The 26919-nt window shown below is 42.6% G+C and overlaps 1 protein-coding gene across 3 annotated transcripts; it reads right to left on the bottom strand.

Moving 5' to 3' along the window:
• Positions 1–26919, bottom strand: LOC147898842 (1-phosphatidylinositol-3-phosphate 5-kinase FAB1B-like). Of its 3 annotated transcripts, none has more exons than XM_087378964.1 (14): positions 26483–26919; positions 26255–26315; positions 25861–26017; positions 25519–25738; positions 24641–25432; positions 24325–24478; positions 13368–13721; positions 4954–5982; positions 4447–4775; positions 4077–4203; positions 3313–3471; positions 1347–3194; positions 799–1065; positions 1–701 (listed from the first exon to the last, which is right to left on the bottom strand). In XM_087378964.1, the coding sequence occupies exons 4-14, from the start codon at positions 25611–25613 to the stop codon at positions 345–347; spliced, it is 5511 nt and encodes a 1836-aa protein (XP_087235090.1). In that variant the 5' UTR covers positions 25614–25738; positions 25861–26017; positions 26255–26315; positions 26483–26919; the 3' UTR covers positions 1–344. The 3 variants fall into 3 exon arrangements, with proteins under 3 accessions (XP_087235090.1, XP_087235091.1, XP_087235092.1); XM_087378965.1 differs by having other exon boundaries at positions 25843–26017; XM_087378966.1 differs by having other exon boundaries at positions 25861–26019; positions 26248–26315.

Genomic DNA, 26919 nt, shown 5'->3' on the forward strand with positions numbered 1-26919 from the left:
TGAACCATGTGGAAGATATAACTGCAAACGCCGAAGCCTTGCAACAACAGATAGTCAAAACAGGTAATTTTGCTATTCAAATACAGGGTTTTGCAGATCAACCTTCCTAGCATAACCTATTGCCACTAACTAAACACAAGCCCGAAGGCTCAACTGACAACCTTGGAACCAGGACTATAAAAGCTGTTAAAAGAATGGCCAACTGGCAAATTTCTCTTATATAAAAAACAGGACAACAAGGTCCCCATCCTTGATGGGAAACTTGCTAATGTAAAAGAAAGACTAGCCATTACTGACCTTGACAAGAGACCCTTCCACAAAAATGCTCAAAACAACATTGTATACTACACATTCAATGTACCGGAATCATCCACAACATCATCTTTTGATGCAATTAAGGACCCTTCATCAACAGCCTCAATATGTGGTGGACCGGAAACAACAGTAGGTGGTGACCATTGATCTGGGACCATTAAAAAATATGTGCTCATAGCCTTTCGGAAGCGCTTTTTATATTGTTTTGGAGAGATTACAGTAGGAGTGGCATTCTTTGGACCACCGAGTATTCCAGAAGCCTTCACCCAAGTTTCCAGATGCTTGTCCCAAGTGTATTGCCTCATGAAGTCAATAATTCCAAGAACCAAATCTCGTTTTTCCTCGTCTACTCCAACAAGTAGGGAATAGTCCATAACATCAACAGACTGCAAGTTCACAATGGTTCAAAGCAAGTCAGCTGTGTAAGTCTAGCAATTGCAACATAAGAGCAGAAGGTTTGGCAAATGACTAAGACCAACTGACCGCTAAAAAGGCCGTGTCATTCCACACGGCTCGCTCCAAGAGACGCTTGGCCTTATTACTGATAAAAATAGGATTAGTCTGCATGGACTCTAAAAGATTCTGGTCCAGCAGAACTGCATTCTTCCCCGTTGCATCTGCATTATAACGTGACCTTAAAGACCCTTTTAGGTCGTAAACTCTAGTCACCTGTCGCCCATACAGCAGGTTCTCCATTACCATCAAGTCCATGCGTACTTCCTTGCCCCCTTTCCCATGTTTGACCGTTACCTGCCAGCACCATTCAAGACCTTCCTTTTAGTAAAAACTTCCGCACAAAAGTCAACCATGTGTGCATGTCGAGTAACCAAAGTCAGACAAGTAAAAGGTCATACTAATGACCAAAGCCCACCTAACACTGCCCACAGCAAACCTTTTTTCAAATAAAATAAAGAATGATTTTCACATCAATTATCGGTTTCCGCTTGTTCATTCCATCTTGTCAAGCATAAAACAGCCTCAATTAAGAAAACGGGAGCTGACTGAGGCTGATGGTATAGAAATCTGCTCACCTGATAAATGCCAAGGATTTTGGCCAAACAAGTTGGACTTCCAGAAATAAGTGCATCTGAAATGTATTTAAAATATGCAGGGGCAAAGGTGAGAAAGGATTCAAGCTCGGTTTTTGTAACTTGTTTGACAACAAACCTATCATCGGCAGTTTTTGCAAAAAAAACATTACTCTTTCCACCTTGTGCCCCCCACTTTTTACAACGGCAAAGAGATCGTATGAAGTCCATCTCATTTGCGCAGCATTTTTTCCTCAGCGCATCAAACTGTTTCGCATAGTAGCATGTAACATTATATTTTATTTTCCCCTGTGAAGTATCATCAGTGAAGCTGACCTTAATATGCATAGCTTTGGAATACAGTAGTGCATCATCCAATGACTTAACACTTAAACATGAAAGGGTGCTCTCCTCAGAAACACTTGATCTATCTTTCAGGTTACTGTCCCCTTGTTCACAGCTACCCTCCATCAGCTGAAGTGGATGGGAGAGACCACCATCGGACATATAATGGTCTAATGTTGCTTTCTCCTTATCTTTTCCCTTCTCCTTATCATTCTGCTTGTCTTTGTCAACTAGTCCATCACACAAATGAGCTTGATGTTCTTGTGAGGTGATTGCATAAGCAATGATGCTGGTCAGCTCATCATCATAGACCAAGACTACTGTATCAACTGGAGGTAACTTTCCTGTCCCTTCCTGTTCTGCTGCTTGTTCTGAATGAGGAGCTGAAAAAGGAGAGGTGGAAACCACTTCTGCACCTGCCTTTGGAGCGGAACTCGTCAATGGGCTTTGAATACTCCTACCGTAAGGCATACTCAAGCTTGGATAAACTGCTCCCACCCATCCTTCTATGTCAGAGGGTTCTCCAGCTTTCGCAGGTGACGTAAGAGTGCTAGCCAACTGTGAATCCACCCCCCTTACTTCACTATCCTGTGAAGATGAAGGAATACCAGAGCTAGTCCTTGGCATATGATACTCTGTCGAACCTTCATCAGAGGCTTCAGAACCAGACCTTTTACTTCCCCAGTCAGACCCTTCATTAGTAGCCACTATTTCAGTACCAGATTTACAAGAGGAGACTTCCTGCTCATTTTTAGATATATCAACTTCATGTGAGTCCACAATCTGACCTTTACCTATCCATGCAGCATCAAATGTAGCTGACAAATCTTTGAAGGCAGAAAAATGGCCTTCTGATAAGGTCCGATGAACACCGATTTCCCCCTCTAAGTTTTTGGGACTATTACTTGTACTTTTTACTGGCCAAGAGCCATTCCCTGACAACTTGCTACTTGTAAATAAACTGTCTTCTGAATCTACATCTAAAAAAGACACTCTTTGGGCATCATTCATGACCTCCCTCGTTTTATCCTTTGATAATGCCAAGGATCCCTCATTTAAAAGAACTTCAGCTGAATCCTTGTTTGAACCCATATCTAGGCCACTGGAACATGCCGAAATTGGTCTTATTTTCTCTATGTTGCCTGTGTTGGTGGGCACAATGGCACCATCAGTAGGAGATCCAGTAAGGCAACTATGTATCGGGTTGGAACCTTCCAAATTTGCATCCAGCACCGAAGACACATCCTTACTCTCATCAGACCTGAAGTTTTTGCTACTCCGAAAACTGATTTCCTTGAAAAAGGACAAAAAGGAATCTCCTAGCAGGTTTGACTCAAACCCAGTGGCAGACTTTGGTGACTTTAAGAAGTTCAACAGACTTCGTATGCGACTGTCCCACATAGAATGGCATGTAGATACACCTTGCCTTATGAAATTAAGTTCTAGAATATCAAGATGTGGTTCACCCACTCCATGACATCGTGGTGCTGCAGTTTGTAAACCTGCCTGAAAACACAAAGATATGAGTAAAACATAGCATCCTACAAGAGACCACAAGCTACATACCATTTGCACAGATTGACAGACACACAAGAAAAGTAAGGGAGCCTTCATCCCTATCTACCTCAAATTTTTCCTTTTGCTTCAGCAACAAATCTTCCATCTCAAAAATACGCCTCTTAGCCTCTGCCACTTTTGCAGCACCAGAGCTTACAACTCCCTCTTTGATCAGGCGAAGTTGATGAAAGGCCTCTGCAAAAAATCGCTCTCCTTTTTCGATAACCTGTTAAAACACAGGACTAGATATGAGTGAGCGCGTCTGGAAATAATGTGTCAACAACTGCTCATTAACAGAAGAACCAATGGCTGTCATCAGATGTGCATGCAAATGAGCTGCATTTTGTATTTTAAGGCATATCATGACTAACGCTATGAACTTTCTTAGTTCCTTGGTTAAGTCTACCAGTGAGGCTTTTCTTGGATAGATAAAACTTCTTCATAAATTGCCGTTAGGTCGTAAGGGACAAGTTCAGAAAGCACCCTTAAAGCCTTAAAGGACACCTAGGTATTAAGTTCAAAATGCACTAGAATTCATGTTCTTTCTGGTCAAGTCCGTCAGAGAGGAAGTTATCTTGAAGAAACCCTTAATATGTTTCCTTTTGCCCGGTTTGGAAAGGTGTTTTAATAAGAGTACTTCCTGTTCATGCATATCAATATCAGCTATCTCTTCATGCAGAGATGAATACTGTAACATATTGCGTACACCCCATGTCTTCTAAAGCTTCCCTAAAGTCCAACTGACTTTGAATTTTTCAGAACGAACTCTCCTTTAGGATTGCTTTTGAAAAAAAGTAAGTATATGGTAAAGGACAACAAACGGTAAACTACCTCACAGATTTCTTGTTGTAGCCAACCCTGCTGCTCTGAATGATGAAACTCCAACTTGGAAGGAGGTAAATATACAGAATATACATTGACAGGAGAATACCTAAAGCAAGCCACCATACCACCGAACCTGCAAACATCTCAAGGAACCTTCACCACCTCAGTGAAGGTTAGAAATCAAGTAAAGCTAGTCACATTGCAAACACTTGCATACGTCCTGTCTACCTTAGTAATTAGTTGAAACTAAACAAATTTATTTCCACTCTGTAAATGGGCATCAGAATTCTGCTATTCTGAATTACAAAAAATATATAAGCGACCATCACAATATAGTTTCCCAAATGTTGATAAGACTAATGTGGACAGAACCTACCCATAAAAACGAAGGCAATCCCGGTGCAAAGAATGACCACAAGATGCTACTCTGCTTGCAGCTGCATGATTTGAAAAACTCAATTCCAAAAACTTGCCAAAAGATAAACCCCAAGCAGCATCTGACATAACTAGCCGACGAGTTGCCGGAGGAACACCGTCTATTCGTGGACATTTTAAACACCGGTGCCACATCCAAATCTTCCCTTCACTCTCACCAGGAAGAACCTCACGCTGCCTGTGGACCGAGATTCTCAAACTACCCTGTCGATGGGTGTAACAATCGACATGAGCATCTTTGAGCTCCCCACAAGCTTGGCAAATGCGAGTCTGTACACAACATGAGTTGCAGAATATTCAAGCGCAACAATCATTTGCATCTAGAGGGCTAATGACAAACTAAGAAATCCATCACAAAGGCTACTCCATGACAAAGTCGCTGTAAAAGTAGGATAAAGCTACGCAGAATAACAATAGGATTTCCACTTGACAGATTACTGATGTATACCTGATCAAATGTTGTATCCCGTAAGAATCTTCCAAGAGGTTTGTCAAAAGTGCCATAGTATTTGATTCTGAAAAGATGACCTCGTTCACAAATGGTTCCTTTTCTTAAACAACTGCTGGAAAAAGAAACCAATATACTCTGATGGTCAGATGGAGAGGGTGGAAAATCTTCCCGACTAAATTCTTGGCTTTCATCATCCTGATTACTGATCTGTGATACAAGACGTGCCTCTGATGAGTCCATCCTTTCCAGTTGTGTCTCTGCTCCACCAGCTTCTGCTAAGCATGGAAAGCCACCACATGGTAACTGTGGAAAACTCATTAGAGAATCTTCTAGGGCAGATATATTATTGTTATCTCCAGTCGAACCAAGAGCATCATAAGCAGAAAACTTGGCTAATGATGGTGGAAATGCATTTTCTGTAAACGAAGTCTCCAAGTAAACCTGTCTCAAGGAAGCCGACAACCCTGAAATGCCTTGCTCAAATTTTTCAAGAGTCAAACGAGGGAGTCTTCCTATGACTCCTCCTCTCACTTCATGCCGCCTGGAGCTTGTGGCCTTTGTGCTCTTTGCATCAACCAGTGTACCTTCCTCGCTGCTAAATGGACTGATTTTTACAGAGTTGGCACTCGAAGACACATATGAAGAGTCTCCAGAAGATGAAACAGATGCTGCTGGTAAAGATTCTCTAAAACCAGAGTCACTGAGATTTGTGGAACAGTCTAAACAAGGTGAAACTAATGTACTAGCCAATGGGTCCACATGAGTGTGTGGTCGATGCCCAACTTGTGATCGTGATGATGTAGGAGCTAAGAAACCAGATACTGTGGATATAGACCTGTCAGATTTCGACTTCTTGTCTGGAAGCGCAACACTTAATGGAGATTTAAGACAAAGTTCTGGCACATTAACACCTTCATCCACAAGAAATGAGGTCTCTAAAGCTAGATGGTAGGCTGCAAATACTGCAAATTGAGCCGCACGCTTCACTTTCTTCAGCTCATCACCATCTGATCCCTTGAGTAAGATCTGGAAAACAAATTTGAACAAAAATCAACTCATAATCCGGAACTGTAAGCTGCAACTAGTTGAGAGGGGGTTTTAAGAAGGAAGGGGTTGTTTTAGCATTGTTAATTAGCTGATCCAAATAAAGTCGCCCACAAGCATCATTAAACCGCCAGAAGTCAAAAGGGGACACAAGTTATTTGGGCACTAAGCCAAAGTGAAATTTGTTCAAAGAAAACTTCAATTGCAGGGTCCAATTTTCAAATCAGTTCAGCTAGTTTAAAGTGTCATTGGTCAATGAGGTATATAGTGTACCCCACATGCTGTAATTCCTAATTAAACCACCAGGTATCCACAGTTGTATCAAGCGATTATACACATACCAACTGCTGAGGTTGTAGCAGTAATCCTATGCAGATATGCCCATACATACATCTTGTATGTATGTATGTTTGTATGAATGTATGTATGTACTATGTATGCATGTATGCAGGTAGGTATGTAAGTAGGTAGATAGGTAGGTGCATATGTATGTTAACACCAATAGGGGGAGACTGAATGTTCTCTCACTCACTAAAGGAAAACAATAAGGTACAAAAGTGTAAACCTACTGATGTGCCGTACAATTTACAATAACGCTGGTTGAGATGTGCCACCTCAGTGATAATAGAGATGGATGTATCCAATCGATCTGCTTTGGCTCCACCCTCCTCTATGTTTGTCAAGGATTTGAGAATGTTGAGCAGCCGGATTGAGTGGGAGATGTGTGGGATGCACGTGTCTTTGATAATTTATTTCTACACTAATGACATGTAGAAGCCCTAGAGGCCCTATATTCTCAGACCTATCACCAGCCTCTGTCTCCCATCAACAGCCAAGAGGCATCGATGCATTGGACTACTTGTGAAAATATAGACCTCAACAACTCGTATGATCGCCAAGATGGTACATGTACATGATCCGGCCATGTCACAAGCCTAATTCAATCCATAAATATCCCCTTGCCCCTTCTATTTTTCTTATATATCTATTATTTTTGCACATGCTTACTGATAATACCGGAGTTATTATTGTTACTGATAATACCCGTGAGTTATTATTTTTGCACATGCTTACTGATAATACTGGTGAGTTTATATGTGAATTATTGTTTCAAGTGTTCACACACCAGCCGGTTACCTTTAAAAAATCCAATGTAATGGTCTTTTTCAGCTTCAAGGATCACAGTCCATGGTTTTCACTAGGAGTATAAACCATATTTACTATGGTGGGGGCACATTTTGTGAGGGTGGCCACAGTTGACACTTTTTAAGAAGAAATCTTAAAAAGCCCTTATCTTTTGAGTGCTTTCCTAGATTCTATAGGTTAACCTTGACCACTCTCAAGTGCATATACCTAGATGAATCCAGGAACATTCCCAAACTCATCCTCTAAAAACACAACATAGTGCAGTTTCAATCTCACGATAGTCACTCATAAGATTGAAAACCATTAACTCCATCACGCATAGCAGGGACTAGCTACTATGACATCCCCACTGACGTCACCAACGCCCACCAATGGGCGTAGAACATAGTATAAAAATATGCTCTCACACATACAAATCCACACACCTACACATACTTGAACATCCATTTATGTCTTTGTACTGAGTTTCTGTTGGCACTCCGGAGGTGAAGGGCAGACTCAGCCATGATGAAGGCTAGCACTAAAGGAGAAGGCTAATCAAAAAGTAGTCCAAAATCTCTTCATTCAAGCTACAACTGCTTGTGAAGTCTAAACGATTTCATCTTAGTCTCTCCCAAACAAGCATCTAAATCTAGCTGATAGGGCAACGCACTCTCAAGTGCACCCTAGAGAGTGCACATGTAGGCATTCTAGTTTGGGCTAAATACGAGTTGTCTAGCATGAGTTGCGGCCTTTGATAAAATATTTGTTCTATCCTAAAAGTTTAATTAATTGTGTGCATGGGTAAGGGATCATGGTCAAACACTTATTTAAAAATAGATTAGCTTTTCATTGATTGGATTATTATTATTCATAGCTTTCCTTGCTTTTTGTTATTTAGAACAATGTTAGATTTGTTGGAGATATCATAGTCAAAGAGTGTGGTGATGTGATGTGTTAGTGTGAAGTACTAGGTGATCTAATACTAGTCTATGTGAGTGAGTCTTGTGTGAGTGCCACATGTCATCATGGGACTTATCCCATATGCACTAAGTGCTAGTGTGTGAGTGAGTAGCCTATATAAGGCTTGTACTTCACTTGTCTTGATACACTTGATGAATGAATGAGAGCCTTTGTCATGTCTTTATTTGAGCATCATTTCCTCACACCCTAACCTTCTCTCTCTCTCTCTCCCTTCACCATGTTTCTAACATGGTATCAGAGCCACCTTCCATAGCTGCCACGTCACCCTTGCCCTAACCCTAATTCTACTTCAGCTTCCTCCTCCTTGCAGACGCCTCATTTCCGCCTCTATTCTGCCTTCTCTTGCAGCCATTAGCTACTGTTTTCGCCTCCTCCATAGCCACTTCATTTCCTTTTGTTTCTGCCGCCACCATTCGGATCTCTTGGAGCTGTTCTTGAGTGCTCTATCTCCCTCGGCGGCCTCCTAGCTTGCTGGTCGGCACACTGTTCAAGGCACGCCTACACGTGTGGCTATTCGAGCCATCTTGGAGCTGTTCTGCTGGTCGGCACACTGTTCAAGGCACGCCTGCACGTGTGGCTATTCGAGCCATCTTGGAGCTGTTTCATTGCCGTTTTTAGGGTTTGCAGGCTGTTGTAGAAGAGGTGACCACCCGTGGGGCATTGGCTGCACATTTTCGTCACTTTTGGAAGCATTTTCAACCAGTTTTGGAGCTGCTGCTTGCATTTTCGAGTTGTTCTAGGGTTGCTGCTGCAGAACCACCTTCAACAGACCACTTTGGGGCTGCTCCTAGCCTCTAATTCATCAGCCTCTGCATTTCAGAGCATTTTCTAAGTGTTGTTCTGCGCTTTGGAGCACCTACAGCAACCGCCTTTGGACTTTGGGCCCTGCTGTGTGTATTTTAGAGCATTTACAGCCACCGCCTATCTGCTGCGAACATCTACAAGAGCTCTGAAGCATTCAGAGCTGTTCCAGGGAGCCGCTTTTCACTTTGGAGCTATCCTACTTCATTTCAAGGTGTAATCTTGCTGCGTTTTGATCAGGGTTTATATTTTGGAGCCTCCGAGGCTCTTCTTCGCATTCGGTGACTTCCGATCGGCACATTGAGTGTCATGACATGATGTCCCTTGGTAGCTGCTCCTATGGCCTTCATCAACACATCATTCGAGGGCATCCTCGCCTGGTTCTTCACCGACATACCTCTTCGCATTAGGATGTGCACACTCTTGTGCGGTAGCTACTTCGGGATCATGGGTTCTCTGCCTTTTCTATGCATAAAATGAATGAAAATATTTCGATGTTTGAGTTAAAGGTTCTCTGCCTTGAGTAGTCCCTCTAAAATGAATGTTTGAAGAGTCAATAAAAGGTCCTCTGCCCTGGGTTGTCCTAAAAAATGATTGTATTGTGTTTTCCTTTGGTTGATGGTATTGACCACCCAGTTCAGAGTAAGGGGGGATGACGAGTGATGGTTTGCCCTTGCCGATCGCAAGCTGATTGAGAAGTCACTATCACACGGGAGGTGCTAGATAGTTGAACTTGCTCTTTGCAGTATTGTGGTGGAGGGGGGATCCATCTACTCTTGCGTGTTGGGTCTCACACCTCTTTGCTCTGAAGGGGGGTGTTGGAGATATCATAGTCAAAGAGTGTGGTGATGTAATGTATTAGTGTGAAGTACTAGGTGATCTATGTAAGTGAGTCTTGTGTGAGTGCCACATGTCATCATGGGACTTAACCCATATGCACTAGGTGCTAGTGTGCGAGTGAGTAGTCTATATAAGGCTTGTACTTCACTTGTCTTGATACACTTGATGAATGAATGAGAGCCTTTGTCATGTCTTCATTTGAGCATCATTTCCTCACACCCTAACCTTCTCTCTCTCTCTCTCTCCCTTCACCATGTTTCTAACAAGATTGCTACTGTAATCATATTCTACTCAGCATTCCAACATTCTCGGAATGTTTTGGGAATGTTACTCCCTAGCATAATGTGGTACGTAGCACAACAGCCTATGAGCTGCAAAACAGCCCCGAAGTGCCATTTTGGGCACTTTGCCTCACTACCCTGCTCTTGTCCTGCATCCTTCATTTCCCCTAGCCTCTCCAACTACCCTTCCAGTTCCCTCCTCTCTAAGCTCTTCTTTCTGCACTCTTCACTCCATGAGTCCACTCAGCCACTCTATTCCATTCTCCTATGTCTGGTAGTCTCTCTTCTCTCAAGCTCTCTCCCTTGCCCTTTTCTCTCTTTGTGTTGTATATTTCTATGGCATATGATGCATTATAATGTGTCATATGATGTGGCGTTCATGTTCAAAATCCACATTTTCCCTTTCCAAAACGTTTCCATTCTAGCATCCTACGTTCTCGGAACATTCCCATTCCTTGATAACTATGGAAAAGATGTTGGAAGCTAGTGCATGGGGTGTGATACTCCACTATCATGGAGTTATCTCACAAACAGCAGGGTTGCATAACCATTTCCTAAAAAATTCACATCACAATGACATCCATGATAAACACAGCTAAAACTTCAAAAACAAAGAGAGAGAAAGTTAGAAACACCAAAACCGTGATGCCCAAAAGAGAATCACGCGCTTCCAGACGCTAATCACCTAGCATATTTATGTATTCCAATAATGCTGAAATTCCAATACAATAGTATTCAAAACTTAGGATAGTACCGAGACTGCACTCTAGGAGAAAACTAAATACATTGTCACTTGTTTATCATATAGGAGGAAATTACAATGAAAAACATAACAATAATGCTTTGCCACGAGAAGCCAAGCAATATGTAGAACCACACGATAACTGTGCAAGATGTCAAAACTCAGCCAAATGTAAGGCTGAAGCTTAAGATATCCACCACGCCATGCCCTAAACATGAAATCATCATGGAAGAGATGCCATAAGGTGCCAAAGTGAAAAAGCCGACAAATGAGAATTCAGACTCCCAATTCAAATCTCAATAGCAGATTGAGGCCTCTGTCCAAATCATAATTGCAACAAAAGGCCTCTGAGTTCAATGCAAGTAGTTACCTAGCACCTAGAACCAAAGCAAAACCAGCTTCAAGATGCCAACACTGGTAGAAGTTGTGGTACAAACTGACAAATACAGGTGTGCATCTCTTGGAGGTGGAACCAAAGCAAAACCAGCTTCAAGATGCCAACACTAGTAGAAGTTGTGGTACAAACTGACAAATACAGGTGTGCATCTCTTGGAGGCTAGTCTTACTTTGTAACCTTCGTGATTGATTTTACCAAGCACACTTGGATTTACCCTTTGAAACCAACGTCAAATGCCTTTGCTTGTTTTAAGCATTTTCTTGCCATGGCTGAAAATGAGAGCAAATGCAAGCTCCTCCCATTCCGCACTGCGGGGGGAAAGGGGCAGAGTGGCCATACACACTGCAACAAAATGGAATTGCAAAGCAGAAGAACCACACTTTAATGGAAATGGCCACGTGTATGCTAAATGGTAAGCCTTTTCCCAACAAAATTTGGTTGGATGCCATCATGTGTGCAAACTATGTGCTGAATAGAGCACCCATGAGGGCATTGAAGACCATTACTCCCCTATGAGGCATGGACAGGCCATAAGCCTTTTCACATATGAGGGTCTTTGGTTGTTTGGCATATGCACATGTCACTCTTTCCTCCTACTATATTTCCCCCCTTTCTCCAAGTCTCTCTTCCACAATAAGGATCATCAACGATCGATGTGTGTATGTCACTCAAACAGCAAGAAGAGAAGCACATCAACGAATTCTTTCATACAGGTCTGTATGAATAAGAAAAAAGGGAAATCGAGGATATTGACAAAGTGAGTCCCATAGTAACATGAAACGTTTCAAAATACTAAAACGATTTTTGAAGTCCCACAAAAGTCTACAGTACGTTCTGCAGATAGATAGATAGATAGATAGATATATATATATAGAGAGAGAGAGACACACGCACGCACATAACCCCCTTTGTAAGACTAGAATATATCCAACTGCACAAATTCAAATAATGCAAAACATGCGACATTCCTACTACTACATAGACTCAGACGATACATAAAAGTAATGAAAACTATATTCTAATGTCTGCAAATTCAAGAATTCAAAGTTCAGACTATAGAATCCTCAAGCTGTTGCATTTCATGATTCAACAATGAGCAATTCAGGTTCCGATACTACAATACAGATTCCATCATCTACAGTCCATCCAGAATCCAAATCCTGTTTGCCTGAATCCCAAAATACAAGAAAGATTAAAAATCTGAAAATATCACGTGATAAGTATCAAGAAGTACATACAAAATCTAAAAGCAAATAGTAATCTATAGTCAGCAGTCACGATTATCGTTCATAACTAAGCTACAAGAACGATATAAAGGTTTAAGAGTCTAGTTTGAACTTTTAAAATCAAGGAAAAACTGCAAGAACCATAGCATCAATAATTGATATAACAATGACTTGTGCATTGTCAGTCAAGTACAAGTGTCAATTTAAAATAATACAGAATAACGATTGATGGCTTTATGGGCCATGGAAATCTACCCTCCCAGCAGGTACCATAGTCAACACTATTTCTATTTTTCAATTAGTTATTGGGGTAGTTAGGCAACATGTTTCATATTTAATGAGACTGTTTCATTGTTACTATGAAAGTAATGTATAATGTAACAGATAACTCAAAAAAGTGCAAAGAATGCATCCTAAGTATGAAGCCATGTCACGTGAAGACTTGCTTTCACCTTGTTAAAGGAGTGTTGAAGATTTTCCTCAAAAATGGGCTCCAAAAAAGGTAAACATGTTATCATGGCCTGCGAGCAAGCGAGCGAGTGCAGGCACTGACAAAGCCAATCCTAGGTCTTCACCCGCAAAATAAGAAGACTTGCTTTCACCTTGTTGAAGTAAGACTTTACACTTTCCTCAAAGATTTTGTGGGGTTCCAAAAAGGTAAACATGTTATCGATGGCCTGCACGCAAGCAAGGAGTGCAGGCACTGACAAAGCCAATCCTAGGTCTTCACTCACAAGATAAGAAGAATGTCCCATGTGAACAAATACAATGCATAGCAACAAAGATATGAAGACAAAATAGGCATATAACAAGTATGATTACCCTCAGCAAAATTGATACAAACAGGAACATAAAACACTCGTGCACAACTGAATGTTTCAGGCATGTGAAGAACATAACGTCCTACTATGATTGCAACTTTTTAACTGTTGAGTAAACACTTATTAGGAACAGATGGGGCAATTACTTACCGTGCATCCCAGAGGTTTGGGACACCCCTCGAAATACATAAGCGTCTTAGATAGCTTTTTTCCACCTTGACTTGCACTCCCATGTTCCTCAACATGCTTCTCTACATGAAAGAGCTCACAATGACCAAATTTTGCTGACTTTGCTGAAGTCAAATGATCCAGGTCAGAAACAATATCTGCACCAGTACATCTTGCTATGCGTTCCAAGAGAGGTCTTTTGACATTCAAAACAAGAGAAATTTCCTTGGTTAGAAGTCGTTCTTGTGCATGTCCTGGAACAGCTTTTTCAACTAGTAAAACATTTGGATGCAGTGCCTCTATTCTTGCCACAGCCACGCTCAAAAGATCTGTTTCCTGCGAAAAATTTGTGTTTGCCACTTGTTTACAAAAGTCCAAACACTTGTTTACAGAGGTCCACTACATGCGCACAAGAACTGTTATCCTGACATTTGCAAGTAGCAGCCAAAACATAATCTTCCTCCTTGACATCAAAATTCAAATCCTATAAACAAGTCATCGCGACTCCAACATAAGCTTGAAAATATAAAGGCAAGTCCAGTAAGCGATTCATTACACTTATAGAAGATGAGAAACAGAAGCACACTGTACATATCAAGAACCATTTCAAACAGTACCCATGGAATACAATATGAAGCAGACGTTCTTAGATTCAGAGCATACACCCAACAATCAAACAACAAAAAACGATTATGCTATAGAACCCACAATTATATGTCACGATAATACACTGCCCACAAGGACAACTTGCTCAATATACCTAGATGAATCCAGGAACATTCCCAAACTCATCCTCTAAAAACACAGCATAGTGCAGTTTCAATCTCATGATAGTCACTCACAAGGTTGAAAACCATAAACTCCATCATGCATAGCAGGGACTAGCTACTATGACATTCCCACTAACGTCATTAGCGCCCAACTGTGGGTGTAGACCATAGTATAAAAATATGCTCTCACACATACAAATCCACACACCCACACATACTTGAGCATCCATTTATACAAAGTCTTCGTACTGAGTTGCTCAAAGGACAACTTGCTCAAATTCATTCTTTCATTACAACAGAGTATCTATAAATGTGAAGAACTATGATTCACCAATGAACCTATATTTTTTAAGAGCTTTTGTAAACTTCCAAAGCCTAGATTGCATGCAGTTGCAATAAGCCTATAGTTTTTTAGAGCTTTTGTAAAACTTCCAAAGCCTAGATTGCAAATGAAACTTTAAACCTTACAAAAGATTTAGTATATGATAATTAGATCCTCTCAAAGCAAAGAACAACTAGCATTATGTATGTATTGTAGAGTTACCTCTCCCATAAAAGTTTCATACAAAGTTTTGCTAGAAAATACAATTCTACTTGAGCATTTGTATACATAAGAAATCACTAACTTACTTCTACTAAAATTTTGGAGAAATGTTTCATCCACTACAGGTAGAGAGACATATCTATTGGAGCTGCAAACCAAAAGAACCTCCCTTGATTTTGAATCAACCACATCCAAAGTAATCAGTTTACATGTGATAAGAGACCTCACAGTCTTGATGGTGTCTCCATTTAATTTCTAAAATGTACAAATCCTTGGAAAATAGAACTAGAATTTCGAGTCTTTCAGGAAAAAGTCCATGAAAAAGTAGTAGGAAGGGTACAAGTACCTGTAGTAATATTGGGCCTTGGAGAACCTCCAACAAGGGCTTACTAAGCATGGCTAGTTAAGAGTTACTAAACAAAACTGTTCTGGGGTACTATTAGGGTTGGCAGCATGAAGTATTTACTTAACCCTGATTCATTCGACCTGAATGACCTGACCCACACCCTCATAAATTGCACATTTTTAGGGGATTATTACCGTTAGTGCTGCTTGGTACAGAGTAATGTGCCCAAGACCTTGTTTGGGTACCACTGAACCAAGTTGAGACAATCAAACATCCACATTGCTTTGCAAGACATCTGGTACCATTCAACATTGGACTAGTCCTAACTACAAACAAGGCATCTTGGTGAGTGAGATGATAGGAAACCTACCAGTTGACTAAGGAGGAGTACATTTACAATCACTACCCAGTTACTTAAATGCTATTATCAAGCTCAAAACCTACAATACAAGTAGGCTCTTGACTATGAACACATCATAAAAATTGCATCTCTTTCAGAATCTACAAGTTGCTGAGGTATGTTTGATCCCTTGAATTACTGCTGTACTTTATTATCATTCAATCAACCATGTAAATGATGCAAAGTAGTAGTTGCCCAATTCTTATAAGTCAGCTCACATCTTTGAATTGTCTCCTTTTACACCACCTTAAAAGGGTGCGTCTACACACATCGTTGTGAATGAGGTCAAGGTCATATATCTAACTGCTACACACAAGGACGTGCTTGGTACTGTTACGGAAGTACATTTGTAATATGTATACATGCGACAAAGACCAAGGCAATCATTGACATGGACATAGTAAGGATTGCAACTGCCCACCTCAGAGCAGAGTGTTTCTATGTTGCTTATGCCAATGAGCTATCTTCATGGAGACCTGAATGCACCTCGTCTATCTGTCTTCTCCACGTGGGCTCACTGCCCCCATGCACTGGTTGTAGGAGAGTGTTGTCAAGCTCTGAATCCAAAGCTCCACAAGGGAGATTGGGTTGGCCTTGTATAAGTTAGAACTTCCTCCTCGATCAGCTTGACTTTGGGGGTTAAATAGCCCAACTGATTGGGCAAACTGGCCATCAACTGTCTCCAGAATTTGACGGACTGTCCTGCCCCAACCTATATGCTGCTGATGAATGCACAATGGTTTCATCTATGCATGATGCAGTAAGGGTGGGTGGGAATTGGGCCAAAACAATACCTCACGCCACCGTCCTACAGACTCCTTTTCCTGTCCACGTTGTGTGGCTGCTCCACGGCGCCTGAAGGACTTGTGGTCGAGACCCCGTGAGCTGTCCTTTAACGCATAGGTTTTTCCATATGTGTATGGTGTAGTTACCAGACGTTTGCAAACACCTTAAAAATAGTCATATGAAATGGAACTTCATATGTGACCTGAGGCAAACAATAAATGAATAAATAAAAGTGTCCGGTGATGATGACCATTAAGACTCTAGAGCGAGCACACTGAAGCTAAAGTCTTCACTTTTGTAGCCTCATTCCATTTTTGCAATCTCATTTCTTTTTGGCCTAGGCTTTTAGAGTTTTCAGCTTTGATGCTTGAAGGTCAAAAGTCTTGGAGAATTTTCCTAGACCTGTCTTTTTAAAGTTTTAAGCCTCATGACTCTTCGATCTTTGATCATTGATGTACTTGACGACTAATGAATCATGAAGTGGCAAGTCTTTCAATGTTTGTGAATCTAGATTCTATAATTGTTTATGGTTTAAGATAAATTTTTGGAATACCTGTTTATGGTTGAAACTTGAAACTTCAACCATACTTATTCCATACTTCCATACTCATGTGCATATGCCGTATGGAAATGTGTAGAAAAAACTATGCTTTAACGTGGGCAAACTGCCCCGAACTCCTACTTCAAGTTGCCATAGGCAAACAGCCCCAAAACGCTGCCTCAAGACACCGTGCTGGCTGCTCTTGCTGCCTCTGCAACTACTCACCTGCCAGCTACCCCCACCAACATTGCATGATCAGTAGAGTGCAATTAATTACCAATCACCAGGCTTGCATGCCTAGAGTGCAGTACATTACCACTATTAGTTCCCAATTAATTGCCAAATAATTACAAAGATGGTCATTTGCTTCATGATTAGCTAGCACGTCATAATTAATTGCCATTGTTGTCGGTGGCGAGGTGGCATTTGGGGTGGCCCCTAATATTCCACTAGGCTGGCAGTTAAATATGAGCCACCACGGTGTCCTACAATTAAAATGGCTCATGACTAAATTTGGATGGAGACTTCTTCAAATTTTGATTGATTAAGGTGGTGGTTTAAATTGAGTCATGATTATTTGGACGGCACATTGGGCCTCCAATCTCACCAGGGTGGCTCAAACTTTGATTAATATAAGGTCCGTGGCATTTGGCATATGGCTACTTTGCTTAAGATGGCTCATGATTATTTGGATGGCACCCTCCTTAGATTTTGATTAATTAAGGCGGTGGTTTAAAATGGCTCATGATTATATGGATGGCACACTGGGCCTCCAGTTACCACGGTGGCTTGAATTTGAATGGCACACTGGGCCTCCAGTCACCATGGTGGCTCTAACTTTGTAATATATAAGGTCAGTGGCATTTGGCATTTGGCTACTTTGCTCTCATCTGCTATGCTACTTTGCTCCACACACCCTCCTCCATCTCTCTTCTAACCCTATTCTACTTTCTCCGTGCTCCCTCCTCCAACTCTCATCCACTCATCTGCTCCCCTGCTCATCCGTTGGACACTACTCACCCACACTCGTCACCATGCCTATTACTACTATCACTCCTTGATGCAATGTGATCCCAATCTTGTCTACCTTCTTGTATAAGGTCATTGTGTTGCACTTATTAGGACTTGAAATTCTCGCTCTTATGGAATCTCTTCATTCCCTTGATCGATTCCCCCCACATTTGCATGTCACCACCTTGAATGGAATGCACACCTCTGGCCTCTATATGGTTGTGCACTATGGATTCCTTGGAGACATTGATGAAGGGCTAAGGATTTTCATAGTAGAGTACTCTCATCTTGTTGGGGGGGGGGAGGCGTATTCTGAGTCTTGCATTTGTGCAATGTGCACGATTTTCAACCTCTGCAATGTCTCCTCCATCGGCTCCCCAAAAAACTTAAATGTAGCAAGCTTCACTAGTGGCAATACATAGTTGTACAAATATCATCTTGCTATGATCAATCAAAAATACTGAGTTGTACAAATATCCTCTTGCTCAATGAGGTTCATAACCACTCAGCAATGGTTGGATCAACCTCTAAGGCTCTCATTGATCTTTTGGCTCACTGGATGTAATCATTTGGCCTCTAAGGCTCTCAATAATTATTGGGTTTTTATAAATGTAATCTCTTTTGTTCATTTTTTTCTCCATGAGGCTCTCAATATAAACTGTTGTTAATTTTTATATGAACCACTTATACTCGCTCTTGTGGAATCTCTTCGTTCCCTCGATCGATTCCCCCTACATCTGCATGTCACCACCTTGAATGGCATGCACACCTCTAGCCTCTATATGGATGTTCTCTATGGATTTCTTGGAGAAGTTGATGAAGGGCTAAGGATTTTCACAGAAAAGTTCTCTCGTCTTGTTGAGGGGGCATATTCTGATTCTTACAATGTGCCTCGTGGTGCTACCAGCTTACCTACCCTGCCTAGCCCATAGGCTAGACTCACATAGATCACCTTTCTACCATCAACGGTCTCATTGATAGACCTCATTTGACATGCAAGTCAGGATCCCCTCATTTCGGATTGCGAATGATACCATGTGAGTGGTGCACGTGCGGAAGCGTAAGAGAGAGAGAGAGAGAGAGAGAGAGACTGAGAATAGGCAATAGCAACTGTATTATCCAGATTAGGGATGCAATCCCGAGCCAAGTGGCTGAACAAATTGAGAAGAGGAATGCTCCAAAGAGTGCCCTGTGTGAGACACCACTGAGTGGTGGGAGGGGGCCTTATATAGCCCCAGCCAGCCTAGCGGGCTGGCCAAAGGGAACGACCAGCTGGTCAGCCCTAACCCCACCCAAGGGTCGGCTGACTCTACCCAAGCAAGGTCAGGTTTGGTCAGGTTAACCCAACCAGTCAGGTCGGGTAACACTACCAGGTGGGGAGCCCATAATGGGCCCCTACTCAGGCAATCCAGGGCCTTTTGGCCCTTGCCAGCTTGCTTTGTCCAGGCCCTAACCTAACCTATTCCTACAGCTTACTCCAGGCAGGCACACCCACAAAGAAGCCCTCGCTCACTATGAGATGCCAAACTCCAATATGATGATGACATGCTGTCCATGGATACTGATGCTGCAAGAATTGCAGATTTCAAGGCTGAATTGCAGAAGACATTTGTGACGCCTGATTTGGGGCAGCCACACTATTACTTGGGCATTTAATTTGTACAATATGACAAGGGCATTGATTTGTTGCAGTCCAATCACAGTGGGAAACCGATTGAACGGTTCAAATTTCAGAATTGTAAGCCCATCTCAACTCAACAGAGCCAGGGCTTAAATTATCATAGTGAGGCATTTGACATCACCATTTACAGCTGAGGCATTTGATGCCACCATTTACAGCCATGCTGTGGGATGCATAATTTACTTGTGTGATACACGGCCACATTCAATATGCAGTATTCTAGTTGAGCAGATTTATGCACAGCCCAAATACTTCACACTGGCAGGCTATGAATCATGTTTTCAGATACTTGCAGGGTGCTCAGTCTCTTGGTTTGGGATAACTTGCATTTACATGCTTCCAGTGATTCGGATTGGGCTCATGATTTTAACATAGGCAGTCAACCACTGGTAATTGTTTCTTTCGCGGACACTCGTGCATTTCTTGGTTGAGCAAGAAACAATCAACGGTTGCTACCTCATCATGTGAAGCTGAGTACACAGCATTTTTCACCACCACAGTGGAATGGGTCCGGTTGAGATGTTTGTTGGTAGATCTACAGGCACCGTTGGAGGAGCTTACTCCAATTCTCACGAGCAGTCAGTGTGCCATTGCAGTGGCGCCAAATCTTGTCTTCCATGCACATACAAAACAGATAGAGAAACATTATCACTATGTTGGAAAGAGGCTACATGTAGAGCTTGGACTTTTGCCCCTTACATCAGACTGTGGAAGATCTTTTCACCAAAGCTCTACCTCATGAAAATTTGAGGCCTTCCACAACGCTTTGAACTTATATCTATTTGGAGATTGATATTATTCCTTGTACATTTTGACATTGTCACTGTAGGCAGGTGGTCAAAGTATTAATCTCTAAGGCAGTGGCCAATGTAATACGGGTTAGGGGCATTTTTCCCTTCTAAGGTTTCCCCCTAACCACAGTTAAAGCTTGAGTTAGTGGTACAGTCAGTTTTGACTCACCATAGGCTCACCTAGTTTTAGGGTTTTGTCATATTGACAGCACTCTTGTACTTCATTCTCCACAGACTCTCATGGTAGCAGGTTGAGCTGACCAAAGGAGGCTCAGAAATGGATGAACTAAAACAGCAGGCTGTTGAAAGTTAAAAGACTGACAAAAGTCAACCTGGTTGATTTGTCTAGAAGCCTAACCCACACGTAGACTAACTCAGCGCTCACTCGCATCAGTGCATGCCTTTGAACTGTTGCTTGCATGCCATATGTTGACTCATACGTGGCTTGCATGTCACACAAAGGAGTGTGAAAGCAAAAAATTGTGCACTCAAAATCATCGAGGTGAGGTGAACTGACCAATATAGGGATCATGCACCCTTGCATATTGTCATGCAGCTCCAAAAGTAGCACATGCAACCATCGCATCAACCGAGATAGCATCATGACTTGTAGCCTCTCAAAACTAGCCCCCTTGTGAGAGGTCAGATGATTGAAGCTATTGGTATTCCCTTTATGCGCATGCATTAAAAGGTTTGCATGCAAGTGCATACTTACAAGTGGTTGCGTACTTAGCATGCACAAGGTCCTTAGAACCATGGTTATTGTCAAATGCGTTCGATTAGGTTACTCAGAAACATTTTTAAAAAGCAGGTTTGGAAACTCCAATAAAACCTTGCTTTGTGCAGCACACGTTTGAAAATTTTCAAACATTTGAAAACGTTTGAACTTTTCAACATTTTGAAATAGCCCTAAATCCCAAATTGCATCGATTCGGGCTTTTTTGGAACGACTGTTGGCTGCTTGATGCACCTGTCTCCTGAGTCCTACAGTACTACTACAGTGACCAGTCTACTGCCAGCGCAGTCCCCACACTGCTGAGTTCTCTCAGCTCTGCACGGCCTGTTTAATGTCAAGGTAATTTCTTCTAGATTCTAATACTATACAGTGTAGTTTGTCACTTGTAGGGTCTAGGCTGTTACAAGGTAAAACGCTAGAGTCTACATTGGAAGCATGATAAGCTACAGCATTTTCATTTTTTATTGTTTTTATGTCTCGTTTGAACTTTGCAGTCTGCAGATAGCTTCATTCTTCAGCCTTGCATTTAATGAAACTTGTACCTTGAACCTTATAAGCTGTATGCTACAATTGTAATGATGGACTATGGCAAAATATGCAGTATACCAAAATCTTTAGTGAAATTAAAATGAACCGCATTTCGAAACTCCACCTGGGTTTTTCAAATGTTTGGAACCTCCAAACGTTTCACTGTAACTATTCAAGTTAAGATTGCATGCATACAGTAGAGTGGCTGTTATGGACATGCGCATGTACTTTTGTGTTGCACGTCTATTTACATGCTCTTGTATTGGCTGAAGCTTTATGGCCTGCCGAAACAGGCAATGACACCCCTAGATGCCGATCAGCCCCAAGAGCTGCTGCATGTACTCTGTCATCACGAGGACGTGAAATTATGGGGCTTTTGATTTGTGACTCCCGTAATTTGCGTGTGACTACCTTGAGCCTCTTGGGCGTGAGGGTCCAACCATGGGGCGAGACTTGGGGAATTAAAATTCCTAGTGGGCTCTTGGAAATAGTGAATGTGTGCCCAGTTACTAGGAAATTAATTCCTAGGGCCAAAGTGTGCAACAGGGGGGCCAAAAGAGTGGTGCAATAAAAACTGCTATTTTTTGCACAGGACTACAAAAGGGGCCCAGAGCTCTTATTTTGGGTTCAGTTGGCCAAATTAGTTTCAGAAGGAGCCAGATCATCAATTGTGAGCTGCCAGAGCCTGCCAGGAGCTGCTAGAGCAAAATCGCAGATTATTAGGAGCTTCGAGAGCCTGCCAGGGAAAAACATCACCAGTCAGGGCCTGTACCAACACATCCAAGACCTGCCAAAGGAAAACGCACCAGATCCAGGGCTTGTTGCAGATTGCGATTTCTGCCAGGGGTGTCTGCTGCAAATTGCGATCCAATTTCCACGTCCTCTGGGCTGTGCTAGGTGACTACGTCCTATTCTGGTACTATTTCCAAATATTTCCATGCTGCTGTAGGGATTGCGATTTGTTTTCAGGAGTTTTTGGGCTGTCCAGGTTGTGCAGGGAAAATTGCGATTCTATTTCTGAGCTGTCTAAGCTGTGCAGGAAAATTGCGATTCAGTTTCTGGGCTGTCCAAGCTGTCCAGGAAGATTGCGATTTGATTCTGGAGGCTTTCGGGCTGTGCTAGCTGACTTTGGCAACTTTCCAGGAGTGGGTGTTCGCTTCTAAGCTTACTGTGCTAGAGCAAAATCAGCTTATCTCTGCAGAATCTTGGGTTTTCTAGCCAGGGTGACCTGTCTTCTGTGGATTCCAGGTAGAAGAAGGCTTGTCTTTGCTTGCTTTTGCCGTTCCTGGGTTGGTTGCTGGCTAGTTATTGTGTTTGGTTTTCTTTCCTCACGAAGAAGGGTTGATTTATGATGTTGGGCAGTGTCCAGGGAGGCTGTTGACTTAGGCAACCCGCTCGGAAGTGTTTGGTTGTTTGATTGCACCAGAGTTCAGCTGTTGAGGGCTTTGACTTGCAGTTGTTCAGCCGTATTGGCTGGTTAAGCACTTGGATGTGCGATTGTAGGAGTGGTTCAGACAGTGGATGCTATTGGGGTCTCTGTTGCATGCTTTGGTTGGTTGAGGATACAGAATTGTCTAGTGATTGGATGCCGTTTACCGTTTGAACTTGAGCAGGGAATTACAGGGTGGGCTGGACAGGAAATCTGAGGGCGTTGGTTTGCCTGTGGAGCAGCTTCCCAGAGACCTTTGTAATCAGCCTCTTGGCTTCAAATGAATGTTAAATAAATACCACAAGGGCCCTAGTGTTTGGGGCCAATTGGTGTCTTGTTTCTGAGTAGGAGCGCTCTAGCTCCCCTGTGATTTGTGGTGTGTTGCATATTTACTTGTCAATTTACTGTATATGCTGTATTTACGTGGATCCTACCACCCTTTACGTTGTTGAGGCTGGTTTCATACTCCGTTTCCTACCCAGCCTGCCCGGCTCAACACTATGGCAGCTAACACAAGCACCCCACCAGCACGAACATAAGAAATTGTTTCCTTTGTGAACCTATCCTGATCCATATCCACGAAGCAATCAAGCATCAAATTGATACTTCATAGCCTTGTGAATAGAGGAATTTAGTCACAATGAAACATAGGTCTCTAACGCTCACTCAAAAACGCTTCATCTGAGAAGACCCGCTTCAACCAGAAAAGCACCGAATATTCACAAAAACCAATTTCCAGACATACAAGAAAATTCTGGCGATGGAGTGGCTCTGATACCAACTGAAACATGATGCAAGGCGAGGCGTGGCTAAGCCCAAGCCTGGACTGAGCCAAGGTCTTACTCTAAATCAATGAACTGCAAAACCACCAAGCGTTAGTAAGGACTGACGTGGGGGAGCTGGCAAGCTCATCGCCCAGCTGTAGATCCAGCATAAAGGACCACCCTCTGAGCTGGAGGTTACCCAAGTACCGGGCGACTTCAGGGCAACAACAACGTTCCATACCACAGGAATCCACCATTAGATCCTTCTAAAAGGTTCCCTTGCTTGAACCTACACCCAACCTAAAGGCCAGCTCATGCTATCTGACCTTGGGGGTCGTTTTGTGTAAAGGCCATGTAACAAGGGGTACCTAGTTCATTAGATAAGATCAAAGCGTTTCTGCATTTTTAAGCAAGAAATTTCCTACATACATTGAAAGCTTGGGTAAGCATATTTTAGACACAAACCCTTGTTCTAAAAAATGAGCAAATCATTCTTTGAACCACTAATTGAGCTCTTGGAGGACTCTTTTCATGGAGATGGACTCAAGAACGATCATACGAATTTATATAATACAAGAGCGATCTTCTTAGATATTCCTGCACTGCACATACCTGCTGTAAGACAGTGTCCAGAGAGGAAAGTTGATTTGAAACCTTCTGATACTCAAGTGCACCTCCCAAAAGAAGCAATCTTGGATTGTTGTATCGTGATGGCATCCGTCTGTGAGCTAAATTTTTCTTGCAAACAATTCCCTTCACCACATAACTGCCACAGAACACAGCAGAATTAGGAAAGCTACCAAAAGAAGCTTTGTTTACAAACTCCAGCATGGTAACTTCAATAAGGAACCTTGAAGCAAAAACTCGCACCCTGCACATAAATTGCAAAGTCGGCACCATCTTCTATGAAAGTTAGTACTCCACTGACCTTTCACTACGTTGACCACTGGCCACACACTTAACTTTTACATATCCTCCTGGATCCATGCCTCCACCTCTGCTTGTATCTGGCTTTACAATGCTCGCAGCCTGCAAAGAGAGAGTTGTCACAATCTCTAACCAGCTCTCTTGACCTCCTTCTTCCGCTTCAATACCTTCCCCACTGAGCAGCTGTGCAACAAGTACCCTGAAATGTCCATCTACAACTGCACGCATAGCCTTCCGCTGTTCCTCTGATGCTGCTTTCTCTGCGTTCCGGAACTCACTGCCACTCAAACTCCCATATGAGCGTGCCAACCCCCACACCCCCTCTACATCATCATCATCGTCATCACCCACGCCTATCCCCATCTCATCTTCTTCATCCTCCGGAGGTGGAGGGACCCATATCAACGCATTGTTTTCGACATCAATGGGCAATTCTCCTTCATATGAAGCCAATGGTTCTCTGTATAGAGATGCATAAAAACTGTTGTCATCTGCACCCTCTTCTGACCCTTCATAGTATCTTGCCGACACACCAGATCTCTTGGAAAGTGAGTGGAGTCCAGTTTCCGTAGTCAAACAGTTGAAACTCTTGTCTCGGTTGCCCTCAGGGTCACATTCGGTAACAGCCTTCATAGGAGAGACACCTCGACGAGAATTTGACTCATTCAGCAGGAAGTTATTATATGTGGATCCAGGGGTGTCAATATTTACACGGCCAGAACCACGTTCCTCATCCAGTCTAAAATCGTGAAGTTCAGCTTCGCCCAGGCAAGCATCTTCGTCATCATCACTCCTGTCAAAGACAAAGAATAAAGAAAAAGCCAGCGAATGAAACTCTGAAAGCAGAGGCAAAGAAATACGGTGCCTAGGAGAATTTACCTGTTGTTATTGCAGAAGTCATAAGGGCTAGGAGATCCTTCTCTGCCCCTTGGAGACACTGATCTATTGCTTGTTCTACCTGGGTGAACCACCATCCTATTATGTTTCTCGTCTGAAAATAATCATGGCATCTACTAGATACTCCAGAGAACACAGCGCAGGACACACAGAAGCAGCAGTAGAGCTAACACCGTTTGTGTATTGCTAGCCAGACTGTGACCTGGAAATGATAGAGTAATCATCAATGTTAAAGGACTATGTTCCTCTTTTGCCTCTATGCGAATTCTGCAAACTCAAAAATGCTGCCTAGCTTCTACAGCCAACCGTGGAAAAGAGATTAACTCGGAATGCAATTTCCAGTGTTGTCTGACCGCATGAGCTGGGAATCCATGAAGGCACCTTCTCGGTAACATACTGCTGTGCATTTTCTGCAGGTTCCGTCTATCCAAAACCAGATACCAGCATGATAGTTTTTCCGACGTTATCGCTAACCACAGAGCTCTGGGAGTGGAAATAGCATGAAGAAAAGTCAGCAACGTCAAATAAATACAAGGATCGTTCCTATAGCTCGATACTCAGCAAGCTTGCTTCAGCAAAGCAACCGTTAGCTTATATAGCATGAATGTGAAAAATGGCGAGCACAAAGAAAGCGACAATTGAAAAGCAGAGCAAGCGGGCGGATCAGCTAATCTTTTACGATCGCACGTTTGCTCGTATGTATAGAAAGACCTGATACCGTTGTAATCGTCGAGGAAAGAACTCCAACGCATGCGCCCCGAATAAAATCGCGCAAACAGCTACATGGTGCAATTTATGCCGTTAGGGCACTTACAAATTTAAAGCAGGATGTCCCTATTCCTAAAATTGAAAAGGAACGCAAACGGATCCACGGGTGGTTGAAAACTGAGGAGTGAGTGAATTAACTACCTACGCCAGATTAAATATGGGAACGATGATGCAACACCTGTCATCGGTAAAGGGGTGGAGCTTGTTTGAGAAGCAGGCACTCCGCCAGCAGAGGAACTACTAGCATAACGTTGTGCCCTGCTTTGCTCGAATTGAAGAACGAATCCGCTGCTGCGCAGAAACGAATTTTTTAGTGCTTCGACTGTTGAATGATATATAAGGGCGGATTCAAAGTTTCCAACCGCAAATGCTCCGGCTACAGATGGTCACACATAAACGTGTCGTCCTAGCTTTGATGCTGTCCACGGGAATGGTGCGTGACCTTGAAGCAATGAAAGCGAAGAGCGAACAAAGGAGGAACAATGGAAGGAGGAGCTGGGGATGGATGGTGATGCAGATGGAGCGAGGCAAGCATATGAGAGCGGGGGAGAGAACGAGACGCTTGGATGGTTGAGGTGGCACATGGCATTTGAGACGACGACAACTTGGAAGAAA

This window comes from Dipteris shenzhenensis, chromosome 9 (genome assembly GCF_047967505.1).
Source record: "Dipteris shenzhenensis isolate YYH24624 ecotype China chromosome 9, Dip_SZ_1.0, whole genome shotgun sequence".
NCBI lineage: Eukaryota > Viridiplantae > Streptophyta > Polypodiopsida > Gleicheniales > Dipteridaceae > Dipteris > Dipteris shenzhenensis.

What these genes read in the sequence shown, in the direction of transcription:
- LOC147898842 (XM_087378964.1), bottom strand. Translation starts at nt 25,613, where the DNA reads ATGGTGGTTCACCCAGGTAGAACAAGCAATAGATCAGTGTCTCCAAGG. An exon ending in AAATCCTTGGCATTTATCAG is followed by an intron (nt 1,066 to 1,346) that starts GTGAGCAGATTT and finishes TGGTGCTGGCAG; the next exon opens with GTAACGGTCAAACATGGGAA. An exon ending in ATGACACGGCCTTTTTAGCG is followed by an intron (nt 702 to 798) that starts GTCAGTTGGTCT and finishes GTGAACTTGCAG; the next exon opens with TCTGTTGATGTTATGGACTA.